This window comes from Nuphar pumila, chromosome 2 (genome assembly GCF_984573655.1).
Source record: "Nuphar pumila chromosome 2, dmNupPumi1.hap1.1, whole genome shotgun sequence".
Classification (NCBI taxonomy): Eukaryota; Viridiplantae; Streptophyta; class Magnoliopsida; order Nymphaeales; family Nymphaeaceae; genus Nuphar; species Nuphar pumila.
In genome coordinates, this window is record NC_143250.1 from 12222258 (window position 1) to 12246218 (window position 23961).

Genomic DNA, 23961 nt, shown 5'->3' on the forward strand with positions numbered 1-23961 from the left:
TTATTAACCCTTACCATTTTCTTTATTTACTAATATGTTCTTGGGTTGGATTAAGATCCAAATCCAACAAAAGATCCAACCTTAATTTTATTTGAATAAGATTTCTTGGGTTTGGATCATCCCATAATTAAATCCAATGGACCCTTAATATTGTATCTTCTATCATTTTTATTCTACAAAAAATTGAGGGTATTACATGGGTGGATTCTTCTGATTGGACCCTAAGCAGAAAAGGGTAACATGATCATATCTTATTACTTGATTCAACAGGTCATTATTTATGTTGTCTTATTAGTGTTTCTTTTTTCTTCCCAATCCCTCGAATTGAAAGTTATTTACTATTTTCTTCCACATTATAAATTTCATAAAACATGAGGAAATTAATTTTAGTTATAAATTTGACATTACATTTTGTGAGATTTAGCTAGTGATAATTGTTTTCTATTACTACCAAAATTATAGAAAAACTAAATGAATATCATATTCCTAGGGTTTTTTCTACCACCAATTTTCATGGTTTTTTTTTTCAACCCCAAACAGTGATTGCATTTGGAAGACAAGTTGAATTATTAGGATTTGGCCCCATTTAATGAATCAGATTGAATTATTAGGATTTGGCCCCATTTAATGAATCAGACTAGTAGATGCAAGATTTCATTAATGTAGTTGATTTCATATGATTTCTAGCTGATATCAAAATGGACTTCCTTTGAGTTTTCATTCTGTAACTGTACTTTTCACGCATTAGCTTGGACTCTGATTTGCATAGACCAAGGCCAAACCATCATCGTTTAATTTTATTTTTTGAAAGACAAGATGGGGTTAGGCGCCTAATAGGGCCAGGGAAAACCTTCAGTAGCACCAATAAAAGTGTCATCGTTAATGCATTTCCTGATGCAACTTTACGTTTCTAGGAAATGCATTTTTAACTAGTGCAAATTTGCACCAACAAAAACTTAATACTGGCATAGTTTTGCATCCATAAGGATCTTGTCCCAAAAACTGAAGGATCTTTACTCATGCAAATTTGCTCCAGCAAAAAGTTAATATTGGTACAGTTCAGAGCCAGTAAGGATCTTGTCCCAAAATCGAAAGGATCTTTACTGGCACAAATTTGCGCCAACAAAAACTTAATATTGGTGCAGTTATGTGCCAGTAAGGATCTTTACTAGCACTAATTTGTGTTGGTAAAAAATGTTTACTGGTGCAATATTGCGCCAGCAAAAGTGCTTTTTTTACAAAAAAAATATTGTCCAATTACCATGCAATAATAACACAAACATGAAAAAAAAATGTGGCATCAGGCATAAACTTCTTATTCAGGATATGCGCCTTTCAAGTATAAGAACAATTCTTCTCATCAAAATAAAGAGAGTATAATGAAGAACAATGACATTCAGAAAAACACATTATACTTATCATTCTATGCAGCGCATCATGATGCCTCAATGCTATCATGGATGAACGACTCCTTGAAGACTTCTTTATGCTTCTGGTGTAAGCCAATTATCACCAAAACCAGATAGCATGCCATGGAGTTCAAGTTTGATAACAGCACTTATTCTGTAGAAAAGATCATGCGGTTGTTACCAAAAGTTCATGACAATTGCTTGCATTAAAAGGTGATTCATAAGCATCACTCAGGCACAAAATTAGTATTTATATCAAAAGGTCAGGACAGTTCGGTTTGTTGCATCCAACAGACAAAAGAACATAGCCTAGATGCAGTTATAAGAAATAAGTCATTGAATATTCAAATAAATCCAATACAAATAATATGGCCTGCACAGAAACAACAAAAACAATTTTATCAAAGTCAGGCACAACATAGTCAATTAATAATATGATCCTTCATTTTACTTTAAGACCTACCTATTGGTGAATCCTGCAAAACAAACACTGACAGGAAGCGTACCTGAATTCGTCATGGAGTTCGTGTAGGAAATTCGGCGTTCTCCTCAGTCGGTCGATGCCTACAATGAGCCCAAGCCTAAGCCTTAGGTCGACGGTGAGCAGGACCTTGTTCTGTTGTATTCGAATGTGGAACTTTTTGGCAGGATAAATGCTATGAACGTCTCATCATCCTCATAGCCCCTAACCCCTTATGTAATGGGAGATTAGGCAGTTACGTGAATGTGGTTTCTCCACATTCATGTAACTCCCACCCATTATCCCCATTACGTGGCCACTAACGTGACCCACTAATGGGTGTCAAACAGGGTCACACTTGTGGGTTGGACCCATAACCGATAATGTCAAACATTCTCCCACTTGACCCATTGACACCAAAAGTGTACTAAATCGAGGTGTATATCGTTATCTCGATTTAATTCTTTATGTGGGTTCACATGCCACCCTTTATCACAAGGATGAATCGTATAAGTTATGGATATGAACACCCTTTTATGAAATGTCATATTTTCATGTACTATGCTATAATTCACCTTCAGTGCTTAGGCATGTAAAAAAATACCTTTATGAATAGGTTGGTCTCTCACCTATTCTATTCGTCCTTTAATATTGTTATTTTGTTATTCTCTCTAACTCATAGGAGAGATTCTTTATGCAAAATCAACAATAACACAAAACCTTAGAGAATCAAAACATAAACACAAATGTGATCACATAATGTATTGTCATACATCAAAAGGAATAAAAAAGACTCATCCCCTTTACATGTTGGGAATACAATCATGGTGCTAGCCCTTTAGTAAGGGGATCCACAGTCATTTCCTTTGTCCCAGTTGTATCAATACATACCAGATGATTCTTAGTCCTTTCTTTAACAACAAAATATTTTAAGTTCATGTGTCGATACGATGTTGAGCTCTTATTGTTATTTGAAAAGGACATGATTGCTTCATTATCACAAAAGATCTTTAGTGGTCTCTCAATAGAATCCACTATACCAAGACCCATAATGAAGTTTCTTATCCAAATGGCCTGTGACGAACTCTCGTATAGAGCAATAAATTTCGCCTCCATGGTATGAGCAGCAGTGGTAGACTGTTTTCCACTTCTTCATGAGACAACACTACCCGCTAGAAGGAAAATGTATTTAATAGTAGATTTTCTACTGTCAATACACCCTCCTAAGTCTGCATCAGAGTATCCAATGACCTCTAGGTGGTCAGCTTTCCTGTAGGTTAACATATAGTCTTTCATTCCTTGTAAATAGCCATGACCTTCTTCGCTGCCTTCTAGTGCGCAATGCGTGGATTTGACTGATATCTACCAAGCATTCCCACAGCAAATGTTATATCAGGTTGAGTGAAGGTCTGCGCGTACTACAAACTTCCAACTGCCGAAGCATATGGGACAACATCCATCTGAGCCTTCGCAATATCATCCTGAGAATAGTTCTTTAAGCTCAATTTATCCCCTTTCACTATAGGTGTTGAACAAGGAGAACAATTCTCTATCCTAAATCTTTTAAGAACCTTAAATATATAGGATTTCTGAGAGAGGCCAAGGACATCCTTAGTTCTGTTACGACGGATCACGATTCCAAGGACATAAGTGGCCTCACCCATGTCTTTCATATCGAAATGAGAGGAAAGAAAATCTTTTGTTTCATATAATAGACTCAAATTATTAGTTGCAAGAAGAATATCGTCAACATATAAAACCAAAATTATGAACTTACTGTCACTAGTCTTAATGTAAATACATTGATCAACAACGTTTTCAGTGAATCCAAAGTTCATTATTACCTTATTGAACTTCTTGTACCACTGACGGGAGACCTGTTTAAGTCCATAAATTGACTTATTCAATTTGCAAACTAAGTTATTCGAGTCATCTATACTGAAACCAGGAGGTTGTTGCATGTATACCTCCTCATCTAGATCCCCGTTCAGGAAGGCAGTTTTCACATCCATCTGATGCAGCTCTAAATCAAAATGAGCTACGAGGGCCATGATTATCCTCAATGATTCCTTAGTTGAGACAGGAGAAAAAGTCTCATTATAATCAATGCCCTCTATCTGTGTGAAACCTTTTGCAACAAGCCTAACCTTGTACCTCTCCACATGACCTTTAGAGTCTGTTTTGGTTTTATAAATCCATTTACAACCAACTGGTCTAACTCCATCAGGTCGAGGTACAAGATCCCACACTTGGTTCTTTGTCATAGAGTCAAGCTCTTCTTTCATGGCATTAATCCAATGTGTTGATCTTTCACTTTCAATGAATTATGCAAATGTGAAGGGATTCTCATCAATGTCTATGAAATCATTTGACTCTTGTAAATACACCACATAGTCCGGATGGATAACAAATTTCCTAATTTTGGTGGACCTCCATACAGGTACTACAGGTGGTTCAAAATGAGCCTCTGTATCCTGTTGTGATTGTATATCCTCATCAACAACCGAATCTAGTTGGGATTGATATTCATTGACTAAACTTTCTCTTATATTACTCGAAGGAACAATAATAGAGAAAATCAGGTCTTTATTCTTAGCAGGTGAGAAACTTGAATCCTGCATTTCCTCAAAATCAATATTTTGAGACGCATCTATCCCAACAGAACCATTTTCAAGAAATCTTGCTTTATCTGTTTTCACTATCTGTGGTGTATGAGATGGACAATAAAACCTAAAGCCTTTCGATCTTTCTGGATAACCAATGAAGAAACCACTAGTTGTCTTATGATTAAAAGCTTTTATATGTGGGTTATACAATTTAGCTTCTGCTGGACATCCCCATATGTGCATATATGATAAAAAATGTTTTTTACCTATCCATAACTCATAAGGAGTCCTTTGAATAGCGTTTGTATGAACCTTATTCATAATATGCACTGTTGTCCTAAGAGCTTCACCCCACAAGGTCAAATGAAGGTTTGATTGATTCAACATCGCTCAAACCATTTCTTTAAGTGTATGGTTTCTTCTTTCAGCTACATCATTCTGATAAGCACTACCAAGCATGGTATACTGAGGTACAATACCTTCCTCTTTTAGAAACCACGCTAATGGACCTTTCTTTTGAACCATCTCAGTGAAACGACCATAATATTCGCCACCTCTATCAGACCTGACAACCTTAATAACTTCACTGATTTGTTTTTCTACTTCTCTCTTGAAGTCCTTAAAAACCCGAAAGACCTCTAATTTTTCAGATAATAAATAGAGATACATATACCGTGAGTAATCGTCTATAAAGGTGACAAAATATTTTTCACTCATATAACACGGTGAAAAAGGGCCGCACACATTCGTATGCATTATTTTTAATTTTTCATTGCTGCGTTTGGCATCTTTCTTATATGTGTTAGACTGCTTAGCCTTTACGCAGTCAACACATGGCTCTATATTCGTAAAATCAAGGGATCCAAGGATTCCCTCTCTCACAAGTCTTTGGACTCTCCCTTTCGAGATATGTCCTAACCTCTGATGCCAAAACAAATATGATTGATCATCCTTTAGGACACGTTTATTGTCAATCATTGTGTTCTCAATGGAGTGAGATTTCCGAATTTGGAATTTGGTTCTTAATCGATACAACCCATCACACATATATGCAGAACCTATATTCATTGAATTTTTTATAATAATAAGTTCAGATTTTTCAAATTTAAATACAAAGTCAAACTTATCAAGTTTTGAAACAGAAACTAGGTTCCGACTATAAGATGGAACATAAAAAGTATCGACCAAATCCAATATAAATCCTGACTCCAACACAATTATGCAGGTCCCAACATTCTTGACATGTGAACGCATCCTATTTCCTGAGAAGATGCTTCTTTCATGCTATGTTGGTTCCCTTTTGTTCAGAAATGCCTGCAAAAAGTTGGCAATGTGCACCGTGACACCAGAATCAATCCACCAACTATACAATGGAACATGAATTAGATTGCATTCATGAGAAACAAATGACTTATTACCTTTATTTTTGAGTCACTTCTTGTACTTCAAACAGTCCACCTTCTTATACCCCTTCTTTTTGTAGAAGAAACACTTTATAGAAGAGCCTTCTGACTGAGATTTAGCTTTCGCCTGAGAGTTTGAACTCTCTCCAGTGGCTTTCTTCTGATTCTTCCTTTTGAAGGAGCTTTTCTTTGGCCTCGACCTCTGTTTATCCTTATGAGAGGTCATATGTGCACTTGGCACCCTCTCACCCTTCAATCTCTCATCTTCCTCAACACACTTAGCCAATAGGTCATTAAAAGACCATTCATCATTATGTGTGTTGTAAGAGATTTTAAAGGGTCCATACTCAGTAGGTAACGAGGTTAAGATCAAATGGACTAAGGAGTCAGAGATGGCGAACTTCATGTCATTCAGTTGAGTCGCAATATTCCTAATTTCCAAAATGTGTTGTCGGATGTGACTGCCACCAACATATTTCATAGACACTAATTTGGATATGAGCATATTGGCCCTTGCCTTATTAGAAGTGACGAACTGAGCCTCAATGGCTCCCAGAAATTCCTTCACAGTCCTATAATGAGGAATGATGCCTCGAATATTATTAGCCACTCGAGATTGCAAAAGCAACAGGCTAAGTCTGTTGGAGCGCTCCCACTTCTCAGATGCAGCCTTCTGATCGGTTGTACTCTGCTCTGTAAGAGTGGGAGGTTCGTCAATTCTAAGGACCAGATCTAAATTCATATATCCCAAAGTGAATAATACAATTTCTTTTCAATCAGAAAAATTCGATCCGTCTAAAATAGGGATATTGCTATAACCATCGATAAGGAAGGAACCTGATAAAACAAGGAACGAAAATAGAAAAACATTACTATTATTGCTCAGACGAGACTCGTGTTGAAAAGGTAAAAGTGAGACCCTTTATTTTCACCTTTTCTGAGACAAGCATAATTGAGTCATTATCGTTCCACTTTGGTGAAAACGATAATACTCATAGTTGCTTCATTTTTTCAATTCTCAAGGAATTGACTTCAGTTGGTGAAACTAGCAGATCATGTAATCAGAGGCAATTTAACATTGTACCTTTGGGTACGAACATGCTTCATGGGCTGGAATACACATCTACTATCACACCCTATGTAAATTTGGAACACAAGGACCTACCTTTGGGTAGAATCAATGTTTCATAAATTCACACACAATTATAATAACGAATCTTAATATGGTCCAAAGAATTCTTAATTAACACGACTCAGATCACTTTGGTGATTACAAGAATCAGTCAATCAAGATCTTTTACCGAAAATCCTATTCGTATTATGGAGCATGCCCATGCACACATTTTAATGCATGTATATTCATGACATAATATAAGTGTATGCTTCAACTAATATACATAAACTAATTGTTATGAATTTAGTTACAATTCATGCTTAAAATCATCATGCACAACTTAATCAACACAAAATACATGAATTAACATGCATTATTTAAAATAAATACTTTATAATGCATGAAAAATAATAAAAGCATGCTCATATGGGTAAAACCCAGAGTTCTCAAGTAGGAACCGGTCTAAAAACACTCTGAACCGATCTGAAACTGCCCCAAACCGGTCATCAAAGGGTCCGAACCGGTTCTAAACCTTATGAACCGATATTTAATATGAACAAAAGTTCATAAAACCCTATAATCGTATGCCAAAATCCCTGTATCTCTTTATATTTATGAAAACATGGTCTCAGCATCTCGGAACCGGTGAAAAACTGGAAAGAATCAGTCAAAAACGGCTTTAAACTGGTTTCGAAAAAGGCCAGATCAGGTTCCTCATCCGATTCAGTCTAAATAGTGTACGGATCCTGCTTAACATGGATTCGACCCAGTTTAAATGGGATCCGAGTCTGACCTGACCCATACTTGATACGGGTCAGACCCGGTCCAAACAAAACCTGGGTTAGACCCGGTCCGAAACAGACCTAGGTTAGACCCGGTCCAAAACGGACCCGGATCGGACCCGACTTTTAATGGATCTGGATCGGGCCCAATCCTAAATGGACCCGGGTCTAACCCGATCCGAGAGAGTCTCGATTCTTTCCGGATCTGACCCAGACCCGAAACCATTATAGGTTCGGGTCAGATCCAAGAATCAACGACAGACCCGATCCATCCAAAAATGGGTTTGGATCGGGTCTGTCATCGAATCTCCACGCCGGACCCGATCCGGCCCCCTAAAAAAATGAAACAGAAATACATGACTTTTGTTTGCATTTCTAGGGAAACCGAAAGGGTTTCTGCCCTTTTCGGTTCCACGTCGTCGAACGACGATCGATGTCGGTTGCCGACGACCGACGCCGATTGCCGGCGTCCGATGCCGCCTGCCGGCGACCGACGTCAACCCACCGACGATTGACGTTGCCCCACAGTGACGATGCGAATTTTTGCCATCTGATGGCTGAAAAGGCAGAGGTAGAAAGGGCACGGCTGGTGCAGCAGCGCCGACAACCAACAGTCGATCCAGCTGGCACATCGCCCCACGGCGATCGTTCGATCCAGCGACAGCCCCGACTGATCTTGATGTTATTTACTAATGCCCAAAAAATCCTCTGGCGACCCACATCGCCCTCCCATCGGCTAACGACGTCGCCCCACGGCGGCGTGCGATTGCCGACACCGGCTACCGGCTGGAATCGCTCGCAGACGCCCTGGCGACGATGACTCTACTGGCAGCCTCATGGAATGCCAGGCAGAGAAAAGGGGGGTTTTCAAACCCCAGACGTCGGCCATCTGGCGTTCTCAACTCCGGCAAGACCTCCGGCATATGCCAACCACCCTACAACCCGACGGTGCAGGGGATCTCAGGCGACGGCTCCAGCGACGATCCCGGCGACGACAGATCCTCCCTGCAGCCCAACGGCCACTGGTATACAATGATCTATTTTTTTTTTTAATGAGGGTCGCCTGAGCTGACCGTTATTGGGAAATTGTTGTTGCCCCCATGGCGACAGTTGCCGATGAAGGTTGTCGCCCCACAGCGACAGTCTGCCGAAAAAATGATTTACATCCTCTGTCGCAAACAGTGATGTTTGCGACAGTCTGCCAGGATATCACCCCACGATGACATGCTGTCGCATAATCTAGAATTCATGCAACGGGGCAAAACGCCGAAAGGGCCTACACAGCCACGCGCAACGAAAATGTGTGGACGTGAGCATATAACCCAATGTTGGCGAATCCTGTAAAACAAACACTGATAGGAAGCGTACCTGAATTCGCCATGGAGTTCGTGTAGGAAATTCAGCGTTCTCCTCAGCCGGTCGACGCCTACAATGAGCCCAAGCCTTAGGTCGGCGGTGAGCAGGACCCTGTTCCGCTGTATCCGAATGTGGAACTGTTTTGGCAGGATAAATGCTATGAACGTCTCATCATCCTCATAGCTCCTAACCCCTTATGTAATGGGAGATTAGGCAGTTTCGTGAATGTGGTTTCCCCACATTCACGTAACTCCCACCCACTATCCTCATTACGTGGCCACTAACGTGACCCACTAATGGGTGTCAAACAGGGTCACACTTGTGGGTTGGACCCGGGTTGGACCCATAACCGATAATGTCCAACACTACCCTCATATATCAAGTGACACTTCAAATACAAACCTGTTGATGGACCATTCGACACACTGAACGCTATAGATCTGACAATACCTGCCAACAACTTGGCAAGTCAAAATAGGTACCTTGAAAAACTAAGTAAATAGTGAAACTAAAAAAAATAAAATCTTCAAAGAAAGTCATGATTCTCTCCCTACTGAGCAATCTCAGATTTCCAAATCCATAGCCCATAAAAGAGACCATAAAATGAATTTGTGATAGGGAGATGTGTATCTCCAATTATTCATATTTCATACTACTACAAGGGGCCAGTTCCTCAGTGCATCTAAGTGACTCCAACCTTTGTCGAGCCTTCCTAACCTCAATGTAGGTCAATATTTTTTGCATTATTGAGTACTGCATTTTCTAAACAAAATTTTACATAGATAGAATTCTCAAACCTAGATTGAACATGAGCCTAGGTTCAAGTCTATATAAGACTCCAAAATCAAGGACCGTAACTAAATAAGTCCATACCTACTACATCAGGTCCAATTATACTTCCAAGGGATTGGACATACATGAGTCTCTAGCCATATCCAACCCATTGGCATTCTTACCCCCAAACCTTAGACCGAGACTCATTGAACCGACTCTTATTTTTTTTCCTAAAGAATAAGAATTCAATAGCATCTCACAAAGACTCCCCTCATCTATTAGGGGCTATTTGTGAATGTCACCATGTGTAAACCTACGAGGAGTGTGAGCAAGCTAGGTGTATTTCTCTACGAGTAGGACGGACCTGAAGGGTTTTACCAGCCGGAGCTCCGGCAGAGTATGGTCGGTGATGGGAGGATGCTAAACTTGTAAATAACTATACCAGGTGCAGTTGCCGTGCACCCAAACCTATTTAAATTTTCAAAGGGTGACGGTCTCCTTCAACTCTCTCTCAAACCAATCGTCGGAAAACCGCTCCAAAACCACCAATTCTGCTCCCTACCATCTCCCTCCTCCTTCACCCAAACCACCAAACACGCCTTTCTTTCGCCAGAAACCCTTCTTCCATCTCCGGAAAACCAAACAAGAACTCCTTCCACGATAAACCAAACAAGAATTCAAGAAAAACCGAATAATTCTGTGAATGGGCGATGAGTTCGTGGCTGAAGAAGTGCTGCATTCCTTTGATGAGGGACGGAGACAACGAAGATAACGAAGACGACGATGATGACCCGTTTATGTGGTCCAAGAACCTCCGCTCTCACTCCATCGGAGAATTCTCCGTCGCTGCCGTTCAGGTGAACGCTGTCGTCGAGAACCAGCTTCAGGTCGAGACGTTCCGGCACGGGACGTTCGTCGGCGTCTACGATGGCCACTGCAATGACGTCGCCTCGCGGTTCGCCTCAGAGAATGTGTTCCGCAATTTCTTAAGTGCGTAAGATCGATCCTCTGCTTCGATTTCCAGAACATGTTGCTCTGTTTTTCTCGATCCGTTCTGGGCCTTCTGGCTGAATTTTCACTCAAACGAAGTGTGAAATGGGTCTTTAATCGTGAATTTGGAGTTCTTTTGATTAATCTCATTGAATTGGAGTGATTTTCTTGATGGGTTTTCGCATTGATCTTGTTTCTTTCGTTTTTTTTTTGGTGGGGGGGGGCGGGGGGGGGATTTGGGTGTTTGTTTTTTGGGATTTCTCAAGTGTTTTGGATCGTTTGCTCGCTACTATCGCTAGAGTTTAGGGATCAGATTTTTGGAATATCTGGTTTTATGGTTATTATCAAGAATTAATTCAAGAAAAAGACGGAGTCGGTCTGCTCATCATGCATGGTCGCGAAATTGTGGGGTCGGGAGAGATTTTTGGGTGGGACCCAAGAACTTTCTGGAACGTGTTCGATTTATCTGGTTTCTTGGAAACCTTCATTTTCTTTGAATTTTTTTTTCTTGGTGTTTGATTTTTAAAGATTTTCTTGAGAATTTTAGGTGATGGAAATCACTCTGTAAGTGGAGACGGCAATAGATCCTGGGTGGAGCCCACCAAACTGCTAGACCAGATCAGTTTTAGTAGAGGATTGATTGAGGTTTATGGCTTTGATGATGCACGCATGGATCGATTGTTGGTTGATTTCATTTTTTAGGTGGTTGGTTTCTGCGGTTTCTTGAGAATCCGGATTTTCATGTAGGGTGTTTGATTACACGATTTTTTTTATGATGGTGAATTCTGTTTCTTTTTTTTCTCTTTTTTTGCTTTAATTCTTTTAATGGAGATGTATCTCAATTGGTCGGAGTTGGGGATTCAAAAGACCACAAATGGATCGATTGTTTCTGTGCTTCTTTCTGTTTTCCTGAATTTGGGTTTTTGATTTTCCTACTTATCATGAAAATCTTGTATTCGCCTCACACCTAGCTATGTCCCTATCCATGTCCATGTGACATAGTCATACATGTTGCCTACCCAAAGTTTGGTCTTGATGCACCATTTATTTTTCTCAATAATTTTCTATGATTTGCATATGATTTGTATAATGTTAAATTTCATATGAAAAACATGGCGTCTACTGGCGAAGATGATGAGAAGGAACACCTCAAAGGTACGTAGTCTCACGGTTTTCCAATGAAAATATTCTTTTCGTATGAAAATGCAATGATACCTGCCGGGGGGGAGCATTTTCCACCCTAGTGTCTCGTTATCTGGAAATGATTAGCCCGGAATATCTTGCGATAAAATTAAAGTTTTGTTGACTACATACAAATATATAAATTATAAAAAGTATATATAATTGTAAAAAAGTCGTGAGAATACATCAAAAATGTTAAAAAAGTGATTTAGAAACGAACAAAAAACATGACATTCAAAATAAATGTATTTTGAAAAATGTCAGTTTTTTCAGGAATGTATCATCTCATCAGGTTTGCATTGGGCTGTGATCCAAACCTAAAGTCATGTGTTATATTTTACAGAACATATGGGTTTGGATCTTTATTCAATCCAACCCATATATATAGCAGTGCCCATAGTGACAAACGTTAAAAATAGCAACACTAAATTGATCAGATTTGATCCAAACAACTTCTTGGTATTGCAAATCTCAATTTCTTTCATGGTTCAACTCTACGAACAGGGATTGCTAAGGAGAGACCCAACGGGACGTTGGGAGATACCCTTCGAAACTCCTTCTTATCGACGGACGAGGAGTTGTTGGGGCTGGTGGGGAGGACAAGGGCGGAGCAGCCACTGATGGCTGCAACGGGGACATGTTGCCTGGTAGGCGTCATCTGGGCCGGCACGGTCTGCGTTGCAAACGCCGGCGACTCGAGGGCGGTTCTCGGACGCGTGGACGGCTCCAACAGGATCGTGGCGGAGCAGCTGAGCGAGGACCACAACGCGTCCGACGACCAAGTAAGGAACGCGCTGGTTTCCCAACACCCCGATGATCCCAACGTCGTCATCCTTAAGAGTGACGTCTGGCGCGTCAAAGGCATCATTCAGGTACCTGTTTCATATTTGTCATCTATCCTCTTCCTTCCTGAACATGCTGTTCTGTTGTTCTTAGTTTTCCGTTCTCCTTTATGTATGACCATCATTTAACAAAAGTAACTCAAGATGAGCTCATGATACCATCTTACTTCTATGCTCTTCTTGATATGGTAGTCCGTCTCCCTTTATATATATATATATATATATATATATATATATATATATATATATATATATATATATATATATATATATATATATATATATATATATATATATATATATATATGGAAATGAAAACCTCTCCAATGAAAAACCCTCCGAAACCTTTTCAATGAAAGTTTTATTAAATTTTTGGTATTTAATTTTTAATTTTGACCTTACAGATGTGATCTATAAGCTTTTTTTTATAGAAATCAAATCTTGGAGTATTTGATTCCAATTGATGGATAAGTTTTTATAAGTTTCAAAATCAACGGCATACAATTTTCATAAAATTTTGAGGCTCCCAAATACCATTTTTTTATTCAAATTTTATGATCCAAGTGATGATTTATAGTAAAATCAATCAACACATCTGTACGTTTAGAATTTTGAAAAAAAACACTAAAAATTTTTATTGGAGAGGTTTTCATTTCCATATATATAGAGAAAGAGAGAGTATAATGATAGCTCTAAACCATGATATCATATACACACTATTATGTTTGTATAAATCTTGCCACCACATGAAAATAATAAAATAAATGTTAAACATCATTCAAAGGACTTCCTTTTTTAATATTAGATATAAGTTATGGCAGTTCAGTTAGAACTATATCCATAAAGAGAGAGATGAGTATGTGTGAAATTGATACGTGATAAATGTTACATGTTAAATGAGTTTTGTTGCTCTTTAGGTGTTTTTTTTACAGTTCTGACCCATAAATGTGTTGGGCATGGTCGAATCCATACCCGGATCATGTGTTTTCCATGAAAAAATGACATTTGGAGCCTAAAATTTTTTTTTAAAAAATGAACCTTTGATTTTTTTTAACCTTATAAAAACCCACCCATGTGTCAGAATCGAACAATTCAAGAGCTAATCCCTATAAAATCTATGGTCAGAATTTAAAAATAAAATGAAAAAACACTAAAAAACTCATTTAGCACCTACCCATTATTCTATGTATATATATATGTGTGTGTGTGTGAGAGAGAGAGAGAGAGAGAGAGTATAATAATCTGGATTATATGTTCAGCCTTATTAACTCAATTAGGCATGTTGGAAACCAACGGGGGGTTCTGCTTGTTTGGTATGAGATGCAGCACGTCACCATGCCCAATGGTACGTTGTGTAACTGGTAGGGGTCTGCCTAACCCCAGCTTGCCTTTAAAAAAAAAATTACGCACGGAGGAGAAAAAAAGTAAATAAAATAAGAAGACTTGTGCAATGACAAAGTGAGATGTCACATGGAGACACTTAGCAACTCCGCGATGATGAAGTGCAGATGGCCCATGCCATGTATCCATGCATTGTTTGCGAGCCGGTAAAGGTTATGCTCAAATCTATCCATCTGCATGTGTAACATTTCTGGTCCACATTGATAATTGATTGCTTTCTATGCATTGCCTACAATATTAAAAATGTTGAGGTTGCAATCTTACCATCTCATACCCCTGGCGTTCTTTTCCAGAATAATCTGCAGTTGAGCCATGGTTTATGCATTAAATCTTGGAAATAAGTTTAGTATATGGCTTCCAATGTAAAATTGCATGCTTCCAACGTCGAATTGTATTGTTTTGGTAAGATTCACAGTGAAGTGTTCACTTTTTTTAACTGCTGCTTTTCAGATAACTAGAGGCATTGGATATGCATATTTGAAGAGGCCAGAGTTCGCTCTCCCTCCGGCTAGGGCATACACACGTTATCAACTCCCAGAGCCACTCAAGCGACCTGTCTTAACAGCAGAACCGACAATACAGGAACATGTCATTCAACCCGCAGACAGGTTCTTGATATTTGCATCTGATAGACTGTGGGAGCACCTCACTAATCAGCAAGCTGCTGAAATCGTTTTCCAGTACCCTCGCGCAGTATGCATTTATTCTATGACTCGTCTTTTCTTTTTCTTTTTTTTCTCATATAGAAAAAATAGCTTGATTTCCATATGTTCAATACCTCTGTATGTGTTTTTGTTGATCAGGGAATAGCCAGGACGCTCATCAGAGCTGCTATTCAAGTGGCTGCGGGTAAAATTGGAGAAAGTTACAGCCTCATCAAGAGCTCCAAGGAGGGAGAGCGGCGTGTGTGCCATGATGATATCACTGTGGTGGTCATTTTCATAGACCATGAGATGCTGCAGAAGCCCCAAAGTACATCTTTCCCAGCTGTGTCCTACAGGGGATTCACTGATGCTGAGGCGCCATCAGATTTCTCATTGTTGGATGAAGTTGATAGGTGATGGCCCTTTTGAGGAGCGCTGGTCTTTTACATTTTGACGCACTTTTCTGATAAAACTCCCAGTCAGATTCAATACAGTTTTTTTGAGCAGTTGTATAGGTTTGAATTTTGTGGGCGTCAGTAGTATGGTGATTTCATTGGTGTCACATCACTTGGGTGAGATTGGATATTGCTTTTTCTTCTTATTGGTGATGGATTTTTTTATCTGATTCTTTGTCAAGTGTACATAAAAGTGGTGGTCAGTTACCTGTTTGAACTTGATGGGTATCGGTAATTCGATCATGATGAGCTTTGGGTGAGGTTGAAATTTATATTTCTTCATCTGGATGATGCATTTTTGTATGGTGTATATATATATCACTTGCATTTATGATAAATTTAGTTGACGAGCGATCTATAACTACACCTTCTCTCCAAAGACAAGCTGGAAGGGAAGTTGGCAATCTCGTTCTAAAACTAGATAGAGGTCAGCAGGCTGATGACCAATACATTGATTATTCAATCAGAATACAGACCAGTGAGGGTGTTCTTTGTGGGCTAGAGCACTCACCTAGGGTTTACCATCCAGGAGGGGAGGCATGTTCTGTTTCTAGGCGCAGTTTCCTCGTCACAGAAATGGCAGCATTTTCTTTTTTATATGAAAACCCTTTTCTTTGATATGTAACTGATTAATTGTGTCAATTCAAATTTCATGGGAAATTGTTTATCTGGCATCCCTTTCCCTATCCTTGCCACCGTGAGCTAAACAAACCAATGTTGTATCATTGAGAATCGGGTATCGTATCTGCAAATATTGGATACGGAAACAAGCTGAGTCGATAGGCTTATTCTTTTAAATAATTAAAAAAGGTTTAAATATTTTTTTAGTATTTTCTTGTCATATGTCATCTTCTAGTTAAAATTTGGCTGATTCAGCTAGATTAGATTCAGAATTGGAATCGGCTTATTCCCTGAATCTTTTTTGAAAATCAATTCAGTACCCTGACAACATTGAACAAACATCAAACCTTCACAGTGAGAAAGTGTCATGCTTGCGTAAGTAGGCCCTAAGTTTTTTTGACCACATACCACTTTTCATGTGCAAATCTTGCATGCCTCTCCACATAAAAGCAATGTTGTCAATATTGGTATCGGCCCTGAATCGCTGGGCTACCGATTCAGTTGTGTCAGCCAATACCGATACTCAAGTGAATCATTCTGTATAGGCCAAAAATAATAAAAAAATATTATGTGTCAATGAGAATGTGACATGTTAAAACCATTATAATAATAATAATAATAATAATAATAATAATAATAATAATAAAGTTTTAGTATTTTTTTGGCATTTATTTAAAAAATAACCTATTCAGGTTGAAGCCTATCTATTTTCTGCCAATACGATAGGTTGGGCCGATACATGCTCGATACTATACCGATAACATTGAATTTTTAGAAATGTTTGTCTTTTTCATGAAAAGTCTTTCCATTTCATGAGAATCAAAGAAACATGCCCTAAATGGAACATTGATCCCATCATTTTAAATATGATGGGTTCCATCGTGCATTCCATCTAGGATTAAATGTAGATGATGGGATCAGTGTTCCCTAAATATATGTAATTCAGGGAGCTTTTTTAAAAAGAACATGGAAACAACTATCACATCCCAACGTTTAGAAGTTACTGTAAACAAATATATGCACTTTATATGCCAAGTTTAGGCTAAAGTGTCTTTCTTTGAATAACAAGGATTTGGACATATAACACCATGATACGGGACCTTTAGAGTCTGAGTTCGAGGGTATTACTTCTCACGGAAAAATGCCAAAGTAGCACACAGAAACATGACACAAATTTTGTTTTTAAATAAACAGGTCAAGTAAATAATTTTTACATAATCAAGCCACTAAGGCTATATCATCCGAGGTATAGCCTCTCAAGTTCAATAAATAAATAAAAAATTGTTTTGGTAGAAACTACATCTTAATCTTACTCTAGAATCCCAAATTTCTAAGTGAAATCATAATCTCTTAAGGCATAAATATGCATCTCATGCATTCTCATATAAACTCTCTTTGTTTTGGAAGGACAATCTTAGGATTATGATATTCACCAATTTTTAAGTATGGGGAGATGTAGTGTCTCTACATCAATAAATGAACTTTGAAGGCTCAGATAGTGACGACGGCTATTAGGTAGGCATTTTTGTTCGGCACCCCTTGATAATATATGAGGTTTTAGCATGCTAAAGTATTTCAAAGGCACAATAGCACAATTGTAATTAGCATGAGACTCGATATCTCATCTCAAAGACTCTCCTCTCATACATATATTTTCAAGTTTTTCACAATCTCAAGCATTTATTTTATCTAAAATACAAAGAATTAATACATGCAACTCACGCTCAAGAATCACAAATGAAATCATTTATTACATCAATGCTAATTCTGGCCATGATATATTCATATTAATAAACATAAGTTCTTTATATTTTATCAAAATTACTAAAATACGCCTCACAAGATGGCACGTTAGATATCGATTTTTGTGCACCGCAAATTAGCAACCTTAAACGGCTTAACCACGCTGAATAGCTTGCAGTGTGGTTTTGATCGTGATCTATGCCACCCTTATCTCTTTATGACCATGAGGGGTAGCAGAACTGCAAGAGGACGCGGAGGGTTGGACAACGAACAAAGTCTCAAAAGATGAAGCCTTTGGAGAAGAAGATGAATCACGCCTTTTCTTTTAAGTAGACCAAAGGGGATGAGCCGTGCGCCTCCTGCGAGTATGTCAATTTTCGGTGACCAAGGATGTGTCATCGTTGCAATGGTGGTCACATTCACCAACTGGCTACTAGCGGCCCAAGGGGTGGGGTGGGGTGGGGCGGGATTGTTAGGAGGACATCCATCCTCATCTTCATCCACTCACACTGTTCGCAGTGAGCATATTGCAGAACCCTCTACTTACCCGACCATCTCCTCGAATCAGCATTGCTCTGCTTGTGGGAGATGCGAAGTTGAAGATGATGGGGTTATCTTCTTCGGTCAGATGCATTGCCATTTGCGTGGGACGATGGGTGATATAGTCCTGTCTCCAAACTCCAAACAACCCCGCGCCTTCTGGTGCGCTCCCAAGAAATCACAGCTCGAATTATGGCTCTTCTTGCCGGTTTCGAGTCGTGTACTGGCCGGAAAACGTCTCAAGTGACTGGTACATCCATGGCTGCCATGGTGGCTCTCCCTCATGTGGTGCATGGATTGAGGTCCCATCATGGGGAGGGGCAGTTCTGCCTTCCCAAGGTTAGTTCTTCCAACAACCCCACTCTATCTCCTTTTTTAGGTCCAATCCAATGAGACTCTACAGAATCCCTTGAAAAGTGGGGTAAGTTGATGCTGTATCGGGTCAGTTGGCAATGCTGGAGGTTGAACCGGCTCATCTAGAAAGGGCTAGACACCGAACCGGTTCTACTGGATGTTGGTACTGTACCGGTTCTGCTAGTAGTAGGGGAGGCTGAAACGGAAGTGATGGATGCTGAACCGATCGATTCAGCTGGGAGTGATGGATGTTGTTATAGTACAGCTAGATGTGTGGGATGCTGATGATGTACCGGTTCAGCTGGCAGTGCTGGAGGCCGAACTGACTCAGCTGGAGAGGTTGGACAACATATCGGTTCAACTGGAAGTATTGGAATCTCTGAATCGGATCCCATTGCTCGAAAGAGGCCGGAAGTGATTTGTATCCAAGAAACGAAAATGTCGAATCTTGATAGATCACTGGGTGGGCGAAGAAAGTGTGGGTTTCATTTTGAACTGTGGTGGCTCTGAGAGCCGGCCATCTCAGATCTTTTATGTGAATGGTGGAATTCAGCTCCTAGAGTTAGGAAGGTGGATAACCCAAAGAATTAATGTAAAGCTTGCATTTATGAGAGGTAAGCTTATTGAATGAAGCCACTCAAAATGCAAAGCAAAATTTAAATAACTTGATGAATGGGAAGAACGTTTTACAGTCTTTGCAACTTCACGGGGAGGCATCAATTCTGAAATTAGAACGTCAAAGTCTTGTTAACGTTATTTGAGAATGGAGGATGAGTGATTGCTTAAGGTGGAAACAAAGAGGGAAGGACCATTGGTTCAAATCGGAGGAGACTAATTCTCACTTCTTCCACTTGTGTGCATCCACATGGCGTAGAGTGAATAGCATCTCTTCCTTGGTAATCCATTATGGTTTCTCTTAATGGGGAGAATGCTGATTTCTGCAAACCAAAGAGGGAGTTAAGGCAAGGCGACTCCCTTCTCACCTCTTCTTTTCAATAGAGGCATTATCGGTGATGCTTTCTAATGCAAAGACTGTGGATGTTTTTCGTAGATGTAAGGTGTCGGATTCGGTAACGATTACTCAAATTTATTGAGTTTTTAAGAGGCTTCTGAGGAAAATTTGTGGGCCTTGTGGGTGGTGCTCAAATATTTTTTTGAAATCTCAGGCCTACGTATGAATGAAGAAAAATGCCAAGTAATGGTGTTGAATGATTCCTCTGAAGACTCCCAATGGTTGGCTTATACAATTTTTAATTGTGAAGCTGGCACTTTTTTGATGAAATATTTGGGTCTACCACTCCACTTGGGGGTCTCTAAGGAATCATATTGGAGCTCAGTTGAGGATAAGGTTAGCCAAAAAAAACAGCCTTGTGCTTCCCGCTTGCTTTCTAGAGCGGGTAGAATAGAATTAATCTTGTTTGTTTCAACATCTCTTGATTGGTGCTTCACTTTCTACAAATTTTTAAGATTCTCAAGAAGGTTGAAAAATGTCTTAACTCTTTGTTCCAAAGATTCATTTGGCATGGGTCATTAGATGGAAAGACTAAACAGCCCATTAATTGGTCGCTTATCTCACAACCCATGGATGTTGGTAGTTTGGGAGATTCAACACCGCCCTCTTGACTAAATGAATATGGAATATTAGTAAAAGGGAGGGTACTCTCAGCTTAATTTTCTCTGAGAAATATGACTTAGTTGATTGGTCATGGTGCTGGTCCGAGAATTATAAATGGAAGAATAGATCCCGGATTTGGAAAGGATGAAGCAAGGCAGTGGATTTATTTAACTAGGTAGCCTATGAAGGTGGGTAATGGCAACAAAACTTTGTTTTGGCATGATGTATGGTGTGGGGAAGCTAATCTTAAGGATTCATTTCCTATCCTCTATGGTGTGGTCCAAGTAAAGTATGGTAAAGTGAGTGATTTTCGGTTAAGGGAGAGACGTGGGATACTGTTTTGTGTATGGATCCTTCGAAGTTGGAATTTCAGCAATGGATAGGACTCATGAGCCTATTGTTGGGGTACTTGTTATCGCCAGTTGAGCTCTTGCTAGTGATGGCAACTTCACGACATCCTCTATGTATCATTTTCTTGGCTCCAGCTTTCCCCCTTAGCTCCCAAAGTACACCTTATCGGGTGCTGGCCTCCTACTCAAAGGGTCTCTTGTGGCTTGGATGATTCTCTATGATGCACTAAACATAGAAATTAGACTCAAAAGATGAGGGTTTCATCTAGCTAGTTGATGCTAGTTATGCTTTTGTGAGGAAGAGAGTGCATCTCACATATTTTGAAAATATAAATTTTTTTTTCGTACCTAGTTGTGTAATGCTTGGTCGGATCAATTTACAAATTGGGACATCTCCTTTCTAAGAGATGTATTGATTGCATCTCATCTGAAATCTAGGGGATTAAGTGTTGGAAAAAACTGGCTTTCCCACAAGTGTGAATCGATGGAGGCAATACAACGATGACAGTGGAAGAAAGGTAAACCAACAACGGAAACAAAAATAGCACACAAAGATTTATGTGGTTTTCTCTCAAACTGAGGTACATCCACGGCGACCAATAGGTCAGCACCTTCCACTATTTTCAAACATAGATTACAAAGTGGCCAAAAGGCATAAGCCTTACAAACACACACGATATAACGAAAATAAACAAAGAGGATATACCTCACTGAAGAACAAAGAATGAATGTTCTGAAGATCCAGCCTCACGAAGTTGTCCTAAAAAAAGTGTCGCAGCACTTCTTGCTTTTTTCTCTTTATACCCTTTCGGTGCCCTAAAAGTGTTCTTCACACTTTCTTCCTGCCTTTTCAGCCCCCTTCTTTCTCTCTCTCATTCATCCTTTAAATAGAGGGCGAGACCTGCATTTAATGAGGAAGACTAAACGTCTTGCACAACTTACAATGTGCCTGAATCACCTTATCATAAATCGCTATCCAGCGAGTACTGAAACAAATCGCTATCCAGCGAATACTATAAATCGCTATGTAGCTTAAAGCACTAACCATAAATTGCCATCGACAAATCGTTGATCCTCAAAACTCTGAACAGTTGAATCATCGTTCAGTTGTGAAGACTTCTATAAATCGCTATCCAGTGAATACTCTAAATCGTCCTTGAGAAGATCAAGCATCATGCTTGGAAATTCTGCCGCGATAATGACTATGCATCGAACTATTGATGATATCATAAATGATCAGTTATCAGACAATCCATTTCTAAGATAGATGGGTCCCATAAGGAGGAAAACTCAATAATTCTCCTCCTTTCCAACTTATGAGGAGGCTTCTACCATTCTAACTAGTAATCGACATTTCTCAAGTTTGTTCTTGGGCAATGCCTTAGTCAACATATCTGATGTATTATCATCAGTGTGAACTTTCTCAAGTTGCAGCAATTTGTTATTCAAGACATCTCAAATCCAGTGGTATCCAACATCAATATATTTTGATCTTGAATGAAATGAGGAATTCTTACTCAAGTGAATTACACTCTGGCTATCATAGTGAAGAACATACCTTTCTTGCTTCAAGTCCAACTCTTGCAAGAATTTCTTCAACCACAATAATTTCTCACTTGCTTCTGTAATGGCGATGAACTCAGCTCCTGTGGTGGAGAGAGCTACACATTTCTGTAATTTCGACTGTCATGCAACTGCTCCCCCTGTAAAAATAATCAAATACCCAGAAGTAGATTTTCTACTATCGACATCACCAGCCATATCAGAATCTGTGAACTCATCGAGAATAGGTTCACCATTTTTAAAACATAGACTCATCTTCGAAGTGCCCTGAATATACCTTAGAATCCATTTCACTGCTGCTCAGTGTTCTTTCCCTAGATTTGACAGAAATCGACTAACAACTCCAACATCATAAGCAATATCCAGTCGAGTACAAACCATAGCATACATTAAAGAACCTACCGCCGAAGCATAGGGATTTTTTTGCATCTCGATTTCTTCTTCATCATTTATAGGACATTGACTTGATCTAAATTTGAAATGTCCTGCAAGAGGGCAATTAACAGGCTTTGCTTTATCCATGTTGAACCTCTCAAGAACCTTTTTGATATAATTCTCTTGAGATAACCAGATCAACTCATGTGATCTGTCACAAATGATTCTCATCTCAAGAATCTGCTTTGCTAGACCTAAATTCTTCATGGCAAAGGTTTCACTCAGCTCCAACTTCAGCTTGCTTATCTTGCTGATGTCTTGGCCTACAATCAACATATCATCCACATAAAGCAAGAGAATGGTAAAATTTCTATCTGAAAATTTCTTCACAAACACACAATGGTCTGTGGAGGTTCTTGAATATCCATGCTCAGTCATAAAAGAAACAAACTTATTATACCACTGCCTTGGTGCTTGCTTCAATCCATACAAGTTTTTCTTCAGCCTGCAGACAAGGTGTTCTTTGCACTTGTCAATGAAGCCTTCAGGTTGCTCCATATAAATTTCTTTTTTTAAGTCACCATGCAGAAATGCAGTCTTCACATCAAGTTGCTCAACTTCTAAGTTAATACTTATTGTTATACAAAGCACAATTCGGATGGAGGACATCTTCACAATTAGTGAGAAGATCTCATCAAAGTCAACTCCCTTTTCTGACCAAAACCTTTCACAACAAGTCGTGTCTTGAATATAGGTTGAGAGTTGTTCTCATCAGTCTTCTGCCTGAAGACCCATTTGTTCTTCAACACCTTCTTTCCTTTAGGTGATTTTACCAGATCAAAGGTGTGATTCTCATGCAATGAATTCATTTCCTCTTTCATTGCCTTGAGCCACTCAGACTTGTTTTCATTCTCCAAAACTTCTTTAAAAGTTTATGGCTTTCCTTGATCTGTAATCATCACATACTCATTTGATGAGTATTTTCTGGATGGTTGTTTCTCTCTAGTGGACCTCCTTACCGGAGTCTGAGGAAGTGACTCTTGGGGTGTTGGCTCCCCTTGAATCTATGTCTCAGCACTTTCTTCCTTTGCATCATTATGAGGAGGTGACATCTCCTCCATGAAATCATGAACAGTCGGTGCATCAAGGGGATCTAAGTCAACAAGATCACTTTTACTGGACTATGATGGCTCAAACTTATCAATGTCTTCAATGGTCTGATCTTCTAAAAAGACAACATCTCAACTTCTGACTATCTTCTTATCAACAGGGTCATACAGTCTGTAGTCAAATTCTTCATGGTCATAGCCAAGAAATATGCACTGCTTGGACTTTGAATCAAGCTTAGACCTCTCTTTCTTTGGAACATGAACAAAAGCTCT

The 23961-nt window shown here is 39.3% G+C and overlaps 1 protein-coding gene across 1 annotated transcript; it reads left to right on the forward strand.

Annotated features, from left to right (window-relative positions):
* The first annotated feature begins 12006 nt into the window (after positions 1-12006).
* On the forward strand, positions 12007-15380 carry LOC149844781 (putative protein phosphatase 2C 43). Its single transcript, XM_089986247.1, has 4 exons — positions 12007-12049; positions 12581-12948; positions 14770-15012; positions 15123-15380. Exons 1-4 carry the CDS (start codon positions 12007-12009, stop codon positions 15378-15380), a joined length of 912 nt encoding a protein of 303 aa, XP_089842373.1.
* Positions 15381-23961: the final 8581 nt, after the last annotated feature.

Bases quoted from the DNA above. Each gene is read 5' to 3' on its own strand.
- LOC149844781 (XM_089986247.1), top strand. From the start codon at position 12,007: ATGGCGTCTACTGGCGAAGATGATGAGAAGGAACACCTCAAAG. The intron at 12,050-12,580 runs GTACGTAGTCTC...CTCTACGAACAG, and splicing joins TGAGAAGGAACACCTCAAAG to GGATTGCTAAGGAGAGACCC. The intron at 15,013-15,122 runs GTATGCATTTAT...TTTGTTGATCAG, and splicing joins TTTTCCAGTACCCTCGCGCA to GGAATAGCCAGGACGCTCAT.